The following is a 12,024-nucleotide window of genomic DNA, read 5'->3' as shown; positions in this document are numbered from 1 at the left end:
ACAAATGTTTCGATTTTTCTTGGTTCCTGATTGACAGCCTCATCCCAATGAATAATTTGAAGCAAATTTAATCTCAAAAAGTGTAAGCAGAGGCTTAATGCCCCCTCCCAACAGGTGTTGAGATTGCCATTGAATCTGTCACTGCACATTTATTAGGGAGGATTTTATGTGATCCGCAGAATAAAACCATTTTTCTCATTCTACGGGAAGTCTAGGTTTGAATACCAACAATATTATAAAAAGAAAAGATTACAACTTACCATAATGATGATACGTTGAGTTGCAGACAGACACAATGAAAAGACAGGTACATATTGAGCTCTTGGCCAAAGTCTTCTTCAGAAAGGAAACACCTCATATACCTTACCAACTGCATCGTAACACACTACTACTTCTTCTTTGAAGGTAAAGTATACAAACAAATCAGTGGCACAACCACGGGCGCCTGTATGGCACCCTCCTTGCCGACCTGCTTATGGGTCACCAAGAGGAAACCTTCGTAGCCTCCGAAAACCCCAAATCCCTGGTCTGATTCATGTTCTTTGACAATTTCTCCATGATCTGGACTCAGGGCCAAGACATACTATCCTCATTCCTTCACAACTCAACACTTTCTCTCCCATCTGCTTTATGTAGTCCTTCTCAAAGCCAGTGTGCCACCTTCCTGGATGTTGATCTCCAGTGCTCTAATCACTCCATCCACACTTTTGTCCACACTAAACCCACCATCCACCAACAATACCTTCATTTTGACAGCTGCCATCCCCTCCACACCAAACAATTCCTTCTATACAGCCTGACCACCCAGAGATGGTATTCTGCAGTGACAAGATCGCCCTTGCCCATTATGCTGAAGGTCTCGCAAAGGCCTTCACAGAAGGCAGTCACCCAGACCTGATTGGCAAACAGATTTCCTGTGCCATATCCCCACATACCCCGAATCCTCCAACCACCTCAGAGAACTATCTACGAAAGAGCATCCCCCTTCATCACCCAATATGACCCTGGACTGGAATAATAGAACAACATTCTCCTTCAGGGCTTTGATTATCTCTCATCGTACCTTGCAATGAGGGACACCTATCCAAGATCCTTCCCACTGCTCCTAAAATGGTATTCTGTTGCCCACCCAATCTCCACAACATCCTAGTCCATCACTATGCTACTCCCAATCCCAACCCCTTGCATAGGGATCATATCCCTGTGGTCCAAGACCTGCCCAGCACTTCTTGTTCCTGTGGTGTCACAGGCTGTTTTACCCCATCAGAGGATGGGTCACCTGTGAAAGCAAGCATGTCATATACCAGCTCTGCTGCAACCATTGCACAGCTTTCATTATTGGTATAGATCTGTGTGTGTGTGTGTGTGTGTGTGTGTGTGTGTGTGTGTGTTTCCTTTCTGAAGAAGAGTTTGGCTGAAAGTTCAATGTGTAACTGGCTTTTCATTGTGCAGTCTGCAACTCAACCGTGTCATCTTTATAGTGAGTACCAATCTATCATTCCCATTCTGCTTTACATGGAAAACAGGAGTCAGGGTATCAGTAACAACTTTAACAACATGGTAAAAATAGTCATCATCATCATTATTATCTTGTGCAGTTTCCTACCACTGACAGAGTCTGCCTAGAGCAAAAACTTCTTCACCTTTTCCAGTCTTCACATCACATCTTTGTCCCTACACTGTGCAGTATCGACCAATTCCCACAACAGTCCCTATGGCCAAGGGACACTGCTTTGATGCTGTTATGCTGCTGCCAATAATCTGCACGGCACCCTCCACTCCGAGGTGCAGGGGCAGATGTATTTAATGGCTTCTATCATTCTCATTTGTGACTTGTTCTTGTACTTGCTATTCAATATTCTTATATGCTTGATCACAGCCTACGGACTTTGTAATTATCATTCATAATGTGAAGCCTGACTGGATAATTCAGAACTGGTGTATCTCTCTTAACATGGAACCTGTACAGTCAACTGCTACCAGAAAGATATATATTCATTCTTTTTTAACTGTTATCAATAATTAGAACAAAAGATAATTAATTGTCTATGTTTCTGCTATAAATGCATTATTCTTCATGCTCCCATCAACCAACTGAGATCCCACACGTGCATAATACAAGATATAACATCTGGCAACGAGGATGGGATGACTGGAAGTTGGATTCAGGAGCACAGGAATTGAGCAGCAGACATATTTAATATCTTTACACTTCATAATTCTTTTTATTGAATTCTGTGTGTGTACAATATTTAAGTAAGAATGGCAACTAATCCTAAGTTAGATCCTAAGGGAGAGTGCTGAGCAATGTCTAACGTCTCTTGCTCAGTTACAGAGTCAATAAATTTCAGAACTGCTCTCAGCCTTTTCATGTCTTGTGGCAGCTCAAACAGCCCAACAGTAAAAGGTAAAAGAAACAACAACTGTAGAAGTTCAGCTGCTGTCTCCACCCTTCCGACAGTTCGACGAGCAACATGAGACTTGAAAGAAATATGTAACACAGCTATATCAACACTTCAATGCACATGCATATAAAATAAAAGGTGAATCACGTCATGCATTTTTCTTTTCATGTGTGAAACTGTTCACTTCATGGTTACTAGTGAAATTGTTTCTCCTTGGTGAGCCCCAAACCCAGCTCTATGACATCATTATAGCAAAGCGAGATGAATTTTTCAAAAGTCAAATACATGTTGCTATTGCGCAATATAATTTTTTTTTTCACACAGAAAGTTGTAGTGATTGTGCTTATAAAGAATGGGCAGCAGAATTACAGGGCATGACTAGGAACTAAATTCAACTGTGTCTGTGGCGCTTCTGGGGCAAAATGCTTCCTGACACTATTATTCATAACCTTTCAGATCAGAGATTGGGGACTGAAATTTTGGGGCATCGCAACCCAGGCTTAGTGCAATAGAGGTACAAGACTTAGAGTGGGATTCCAGTTTTCCAGTTGTCACTTCATTTCAGACAAACAGCTCACACCCCGGCCCTATCCCTTGATATTCAGCGCAGCACACTCATCGCAGTAAACACAAACAGCATTTGCTACACCAGCACAATGCTAGTTCATCTGCTACAGCTGCATGCAAAGCAAAGTCATGTGTGAAATTCTATGTCACCCAGTCACCCATATTCGGAAGGATTGCTTCTTGGCACCACACACGACAGATGAAGCCGGTCTGCCTGCAAAGGACAAGAAAGTCTCTCTCTGTTTCATGCACGAAGGTCTTCAATTACAAGAAAGTCCCTCTCTATTTCATGCATGAAGGCCTATCTTCAATTACAACTGGATGAGGAAACAAAGGAAATTTTTGTTGTGAATACTAATGTCAGCTTTTTCAATATCAACACCCGCTGTTTGGAAGTGCTTCCACACCTGCATTGTTTAGATGGTTACTCATATGAGTGATGTCCAATGTGCCTTCTTATTTTGATTATATTGATGACATTATTATCAATGGACAGACACTGGAACAACACCTTCAAAATTTGGACTATCTTTTCCAAGTTTTAACTGAGGTGGCCTATCATCAATGTCAATGGCACTCATCCTTCAACCAAACATTTACAAACACTTCATGAATTGTCATTTCCTAAGAATGTATGTGAACTGTAAGCTGTTATTGGAAAATTTACTTATTACATAAAGTTTATTCCTAATGCAGCACAAATTGCTACATCTCTGCACCACCCAAGTCAAAAAAGTGTTCTATTTCACTGGATAAAGAAACATGCAAAGCTTTTCAAAGACTGAAAGAAAGCATTGCTTTGTCAATCTTACCTTATGCACTATGATGCACTTAAACCAGCTGTAATTGCAGTAGATACTTCGTCACATGGGATTGAGGCAGTTTATCCCACAAAATTGGCAAAACAGAACATCCCATTGCACTTGCTTCCAAAACATTGAACAGTGGGTGGGTTAATTATAGTCAGGTGTAGAAGGAAGCCCCAGCAATAGTATATGCTGCCTCAAAATCCCATCATTACCTCTATCCCCCCTCCCCCGTCATCCTCGTTGCCATCAGACCTGCAAATTTGGGGAGGGGAGGGGGGTTTGAAGTATGTGTTGTGCTAATCACCACTGTACTTCCCACAAACGCTGTGGCAGCCAAGGGTTGCTGCTTCACTGGTGTTACGCCACTGCCAATAATTTGCGAGGGGTCCCTCACTCCAACATTCAGCAATGGATGTATTTGAACTATGAAAATGGTTTCTTTCATGCTCACTTGTGACTTGTTCTTGTACTTGATATTCAGAGTTCTCATGTACTTGTTGACCAGGGCTTATGGACTTTGTAATTATCATTCACAGTTTGAAGCCCGACTGGATAATTCATAAATTGTGTATTTGTATTAACAACGAACTTGTACGCTCAAGTGTTACCAGAAAGATAATTATTCATTCTTTTCTCGATGTTATCAGTACTCAGAATAAAAGATAATTTTCTATACTTATGTTAACAATGCATTGTGCTCCATGCTCCTGTCAACCAACTAAGATCCGAAGTGTGCGTAAGACGAGATATAACACTCTGACTGCTCTGACCCAGCCTTCTCATTCTTCCGAACGCTGTCTTCCACGTTCTAGCAGGTGTTCTTGAACATGCTCTTTGTCTTGTCATGTACAGTAAGTTATAAAGATGCTTAATGACGTAAGAGACTAAGGAAAGTCCGTTTAGTTGGCTAACGTGAAGATGGCTAACAACGTTTTGAAAGAATTATAGAGCTCTGTCTAGGAATATGTGAATAAAAGGCAAGATTTGAACAATTGCAATCTGTAATGCTCAACTGAGCAGAAAGCAAATGAATGTCTCAATGAAAATTACTCTATTTTGACATATCAAGTTCCACTGGAGGATGTGGTTAAGTATGAGTGCAAGCTGGGCCACAGCATACACTACTACAAGTCCAGGCCCCATGCCTGACCTGTATGGAGGCCCCTCTTGGACCAACTTTCTGAACTGAACTCTGTTGGGCACTGCCACCTCCATCCTTACACTGTGTGACAGGCCCCACTTCCCATTCCAAGTTGACATTTTCAGCCACTATCCTGCAAGGCCTCAAATGTGACCATATATAGCCACTGCCAATGTCTTGCCACACCTTGCATCTTCTTCACATAAGATCATGTGAACTCCATGTCTACATCCTGACATGCCCAACTGCACCCTGCTGGCAGTATTTTCTTGTACTCTGTAACAACCTTATTTGTTGTGGCTTCTGTTCTCTGCCCATCAGGCACTGCATTTTCTAAATACAAGACAGTCTTCATTCCATGCGTCTACCTTGGCATTCTCTTCTCAGCCATTCTATTCACATACCCACACCAGTCTTATGTTGCAGGGGTTACTCAGGTACCTAACACTTTAATTTCCCATCATTTTCATTTTTGTTGCACCACTTTGACTTCTCAAGCACCTCATTTCACTTACTCTCACCTCGCTTTATTCCCCTTTTATTCATGTCCAAGGCTTCTGCATTGCACAACGGTGTTGCTACATAATGTGCTTGGTAACTCACTTCTTACATTTCTTGAGAAATTCTTTGTTCCACATAATTCCTCTCATACTTCTAATAGAGCTATCAGCTTACTTTGTACTTTCATTTATCGCTTCTTCCATTTGCCTGCATTATAATTATTTATGTAAAGATTGTCACATTTACACCCTTCACAAATGGCAGCTTTTTTAATTGACTTACTTAATTTTATCACAAGATATGATCTCACAAACGGAGGTTGATGCTCTTACAGAAATAGTTTCTGGTATGCTGAAAATAATTATGAGTCAAATACCCTATTAATAACTGGAAGACATCATTTTTGTCTAGATTGACTACTTGCAGCCAGTAGGAATTTCCATTTTATTTGCTGTAAAAATTTTCTCATGAGTTCCATACTGCCTCACTGCCAGTTTTTTTCTCTTTTATGCCAGTTTTTTCTCTTTTATCCCAATGAAATGTCCGTTTTATTACAGTTGGTGGGAGAGAAAGATGGAGGGAAGGATGGGAATTGAGGATAAGACAGAAGGAGATAGAAAGAGAGATGCCTGCAATGCTTCACTTTCTGTTCTAACATGGACAGAAAGAATTCTGAAAGATATAATTCATGCACCACATACATAAATTGAGAAAGTCAATTTCAAATTAAACAGCTTCACAGTGCTGGTTTTGTCACGCTATCATAGAATATGTCCGACATATGATACAGGCACGATGAATGTTTTAATTAACACCTTTATTGCAAATAATAAATAGTCTTTTCTACATTGTTATACTGTTTATCAAAATTAAGTTACGATAAAAGACCAATTAATAGGAAATGCAATAATACTTAACCTTACTCATAAGGTAAAATGACAAAAGAATAGTGTATCACAGTTACATACAAAATCACAGTAGAGTAAAATTGTATTAATAATCGCAAGTGTCAAATATGGTCACAGTACTGTAAGATAGCATTTCTTCACCACAGTTGTTTACCATAATTCACCATATTCATGCAAGGAATGCACCAAACCCAAAAGTTCCTCTCATAGCATCCCAGTAGTAGCGATTCCAGTTGTCCTTCATAGTATCCAAGTGACTAAAAAATATGAAGCTATATGTTACTTAGTTAATGCCACAATTTAATAATTAACATATAAGGATCTATGGTATATTTCACAATACAATAAATATTGAGGGCTACCACCTGCATGTATTAAGAGCACCCACATCAGCTGCTTCATTACGAAACAGTTAGAAGTAAAAATGAAAGGGGACTATGGATAATTTGACAAAAATATGTGCCAAACTTGTGGCAATAAAAATAATGAAATAGTATTTTTTTCAATAAAAATTTTTCTATAACTTTTATCAAATCAATTGTCAATAAACTCCTCACGAATGTTTTGTACCTCCTGCATGTCTGTGAGGATTTTGATTGAAGGAAAGCAGAGAAATAAAGTGTAGGCTTTACAGAAGCAAAAAATAACTTCAAATAATGTAAAATCTAGGATGGACTAATGCCAGTATTATGAAATGGATAATTGCTACTCACCATATTGTGGAGATGTTGAGATTCAGGCAGACACAACAAAAAGATCTCTTTAACAGGTAAGCTCTTGGATAAAAGGCCTTTTCTGAACTAGACAACATACAGACACACATTTATGCAAATGCAACTCACAAACATATTACACTGCTGAGGCCAAACTGGCCAGAGTCTGGCCTCAGCAGCCAGAGACAGGAGTCATATGTGTATAAGATGTGTTTACATGAATGTGTGTGTGTTGTCTAATTCAGAAAAAGGCCTTTGGGCCAGAAGCTTTCTTATTTAGCGTTCATTGTGTTGTGCCTGTCGACATCTCCACTTTATGGTGAGTGGTAATCTATTCATAATATTGTCAAAAAATAACTTCACTGTGAAATGAAAACAGAACAATAACCAAAATAAACACAGTCTTTTTTTGAAATTAAGATCTATTAAACTTTCTTTCAACTGTGCTCCACAGCTTCAAAATGTATGAAAGATATCTTTTATACTTTATTCTGCTGCTACTAGTTTCAACACAGTGTCATCATTTGACAGAGTTTACAGCTGAAAGCAGTATACACCACATGTCAGTGACTACTATGTGCCACAAACATATATTTAACACCGTGGAAGCAAATCAGCCTGGAATATTGCACAGTATCCAGTAAACAATCACCATTTACTTGGATCATTCTTGGTAATCTCTCCACAACACGTTGGGACAATGGTGCTCAAACTTGCTCCAATTTATACTGTTGTTTGTAATGGATGCCTAGAGACAAAAGTTATGAGGAGACAGCTGTGTGCCCTCTGGCTCAACACAGCACTATGAATTGTTTCCAAAAAGGCACCATGCAGTTCTGTTGCATTCTCCTAGTTGTACCTATGAGTCCTATGTTGTAGACAGAGGCAACCATTACAAGGTACATCTCCAACATTTTGTATGACATAACACTAGCTGCATGTTCAAATGATGTTACTCCTGTGTATGCAAATTTGTAGGAAACTTGCCTTGGTGACAATCTTTCAAGTAACAATGTGCACATGGTCTAATCTTAAAATGATCCTTTGAGACATGTTAATGGGCATTAGAGTGAACAAATGCTGCATTGGTCCATTCACAACTCGAGACACAGTGTGGTCAACTGAACTGCACTGGGAATGCGGTCTCACTTTTCTCTTCAATACACATATCACCATACGTATAAATTTACTGTTGTCGAAATGGTTCTGAAGAAGAGGTATCTGATCCAAAAAATACAAACTACAGAAGTTCTGAAGGTGATGCAAAACTTGTTTCCAGCAGTTTAGAATTATACATTCAAATTAACATTTTATGCTTTAATATTTAAAATGTACCTGCACAGACAATCTTCTAAATATGTGCTTGTTAAGTTTGTGCAACACTATTATTGTTATTATCATAACTATTATTCAAATCATCTCTTTCAATAACATCTTAACGACGCGGCCAATACTTTTTACATTTACCAAGGTGTTATATGGTCTGTTTTTGACCACTAACGGAAGCTTACAATATTTTTATCTTTGTTAACAAAAAGTACTTGCATGGAATTGTACATTTATAATAACCACACTGTCAATGGGACATTAAACTCTAATCTTCCTTCCTTCATCAATTTGTAGTTTTATCCAATAACAAGTACTGGATGGCATGTGCTTACACTAAAGTAATCATACTATGTCTAACTCATCAACCGCACATAGATCATGGAGTAAAGGAACAATTTACCATTCAATGCAGTGCCTCATAAGGGTGGAACAGGAGCTACAAAACATCAGGTACATCAAAGTGTCACAGTGGTGACTAATACAACTGCCTACACCTCTCTTCCACAAAAAAGGCACCTGTCTTCACTGCATAGTGAATGATTGAAAAATATATGAAATTAGGAATCTGTGACCCACTTGCACCCCTGCAAGAATTCTTGCTTAAATGTCTGTGTGTGCACTGTAATTATTCTAATCTTGTATGTGTGATCCCTAAGGGGCCAATACATGAAGTGTTATATTCCTAGATTCATCAGATTAAAGAAAATTTGTAAACAGACTTTGACAGGAGAGTTTGTGTGTATCTTCTAAGCATTTGTCAGAACAGTTTTATCACCATCTCCATGATGTTCTCCCATGCGCTGAACAAGCCTGTGACCATTTGTGCTGCCCATCTTCGTAATATTCAATATCCCATGTTAGTCTAATCTGTTATGGCTCTTAGACACTTTAGGAATATTCTAGGATGGTCTGCAAGAGTGTTTTGTAACCAGCCTCCTTTGTAAGCTAAACTGTTGAGGCTTTTGTGCCATTTTGATGAATTTATTGCCCGTTGGCTTTTGTCTCATGATCTTTATCTGACAGTTGTTTAATAATTTTTCTGGCATTTCATCAGCATGATTGGCTGGGACAGACAAAGGCTCATCCTCCAAAGCCGATGGTGCCACCAGCAATGAAGGATGAAGCTTTCACAATCGCAGCCGGTCATGCTGATGAATGACAGGAAAATAACACACACTATGCCTTTGTAGACTGACTGCATTTTCTTAGTATTCTACCAATGAGCCGAAGTCTGCCACCTGCTGCATGTAAGAGCGAGCTTGTGTGATTGGTCCATGTCATATCCCTACAAATTGTTGTATTTGTATGCCAAAGATGAACATCACAACTTCAGTTTATCACAGTCAAAATCACGATAATTGTGGATCACCAAAAAAGAACACCTTTCACTTGGGATGACACATTGACATTGACTGTATAGTGCTTTTTTCTTCATTTTGTGAAGCGCATAATTTTACATTTCTGAACTTTTAAAGCGACTTTCCACTGCACAACCCTGAAATATTATTAAGATCTGACTTTATATTTGTGCAGCTATTGTTAGAGGCACAAATTAAATTCACAACTAATGATGTAGTGTGAATTTGCAACGTACTTGCAAATTTTCAAAAATATACAACAGGATTCAATCAAAATACACACAATTTTTGACACAATCTATGAAAAATAACACAATAGTGACACAAACAACAAAATATTATAATCAAGAACTTTGAACTGGACGCTATGTGGAAAAGAAGTCTCACGTGAAGGAAACTGTGCAAGCTGGCTTACATATGTAAAAAAGAAATGCGCAAAATGCATGGACTTTTTACTTAGCTTACTCTGTGATAACTTCTACACTAACAGGCCACAGATGAACACCAGAGATTCAGTTTTCCACAGTCAAAATTGTGAGGACTGTGGAGTACTAACAAAACACATCTTCCACTTGCGGCGACTGACATTATACAAATAATATCTTAAAAGTAATGACAGAGCTGAGAGACTTGCAAATTAGTACATATTTTATGTATATGAGAACAAAGGGCCGTTTTCAGGCTGCATAGCGGATACAACTTTGTAAGAAGTGGTGCCTTCGTTTATGTCCTTGGGACTTTAGCACTCCACATTAATCTTTTTAAGAATGTTTAACATTATTAACATTCTCTTCACAGTAAAACTACTTTGATATCATCATCATTGTGACTGTTTTATAAAATTCACAAAGGAATACAAAGCTGGCTTATAGAATTTTGTCAATAAACTACACTTCACTTCAGCAATATGAAAACCAGGAGTGTGATGTAGAGGCCACTGCTTACCTTTCAGGAATACTTTCTTGAGTCAGTTTTACTTCTATGCCATCCAAAAGTTGTTCTATTTCAATTAGAACAGTTGAGAAATGACCATCAGGCCAATTGCTGATTCTCCATGTCTGATAAATCTTTGAGTTGGGTACCTGCAATAATATAAGAGTTTAATAGGATAACTGTTTCAGAATGGTGCAGATGTCACGCAAAAGTTGTTCTATTTCAATTAGAACAGATGAAAAATGACCATAAGGCCAACTGCTGATGCTCCATGTCTGAAAAATCTTTGATTTGGGTACCTGCAATAATGTAACAGTTTAATAGGATAACTGTTTCAGAATAGCACATATATCATGCAAACACCTTTTGCAACTGTTCTTCAAAAGAAAATATATGTTTAGGTTCTTTTTTATCCATTTGTTGTTCTTATTGTGATCAAGTTACAGCAAAATCACTGATACATTTCCAATCTATCTTGAATTTTCTTTCACATACTTCAGTAGACATCTAAAAGGTGCAATATGAAAATTCATTCTGGTGTATCAAGTAAAGGAGAAAATCAAAAATGAGATCCACATACATTGATGGATAAAAATATGTAAACACCAAAAATATAACATGTTACCATGTCTAATATGGTGTAGGAAAGTTGTTGGCATTCAAAACAGCTTCCAGTCATCTCAAAATGGATAAATACATGTCCTGTATGGTTTTCAAATGAATTTTATACCATTCTTCCTGCAAAATAATGGAAAGTTCTGGTAATGATGATTGAGGTGGAGAGCGATCACATACCCTTCTTTCACAAAACCAGTGCTGGGCGGTGCAAGCTATGTGAGCAGGGGCCCTGCCATCTTGGAATACAGCTTCACCACTGGAGAACAAAGACTGTATCACGAGATGACCTTGATCAGCCAAACTGGTCACATAATCCTTGGCAATAAAGTGACCTTGCACAGCAACCATGAGCCCAAGGAATACCTTGATGTGGCTGCCAAAATCATCACTGAACACTGTCCATAGTTCACTCTTAGGATGTAAACTCAGCCAGATGTTGGAAATGTAGTAAAACAAGACACATTTAACCAAATGAATTTCCTCCATTCCTCCACAATCCAGGCTTTATGGCTCCAGCACAATATTTTCGTGTTGCCAGCATTTGCATAACCAATGAGCGGTTTTGGAATCCCAGCTAGCTCTGAAATTCCCTGCTTATGGAGCTACATTCATGTTTTTTTGTACTGACAGGGTTTGTGGGTGTGACATGCGGTTCTGCAGTGACTTTTGCAGCTGGCATCCTCTTATTTTTTGTCACAATCCTCTTCAATGACCGCCCATCACAATCACTCAAAACACACTT

General features: G+C 38.7%; 1 protein-coding gene across 4 annotated transcripts in view; it reads right to left on the bottom strand.

Moving 5' to 3' along the window:
- Positions 1-6,329: 6,329 nt before the first annotated feature.
- Positions 6,330-12,024, bottom strand: part of LOC124795494 (activator of 90 kDa heat shock protein ATPase homolog 1-like) — a 97,020-nt gene continuing 91,325 nt past the window's right edge. For all 4 annotated transcript variants that reach the window (XM_047259541.1, XM_047259543.1, XM_047259542.1 and 1 more), the window contains 2 exons: positions 10,677-10,813; positions 6,330-6,588 (listed from right to left, as the gene is read on the bottom strand). In XM_047259541.1, the coding sequence (XP_047115497.1) occupies positions 6,501-6,588; positions 10,677-10,813 (225 nt within the window). In that variant the 3' untranslated portion in view covers positions 6,330-6,500. The remainder of the gene's footprint in view (positions 6,589-10,676; positions 10,814-12,024) is intronic.

This window comes from Schistocerca piceifrons, chromosome 4 (genome assembly GCF_021461385.2).
Source record: "Schistocerca piceifrons isolate TAMUIC-IGC-003096 chromosome 4, iqSchPice1.1, whole genome shotgun sequence".
Taxonomy (NCBI): domain Eukaryota; kingdom Metazoa; phylum Arthropoda; class Insecta; order Orthoptera; family Acrididae; genus Schistocerca; species Schistocerca piceifrons.
Note: the sequence above shows the minus strand (reverse complement) of the source record. Positions and strands in the feature narration are given on the sequence as shown.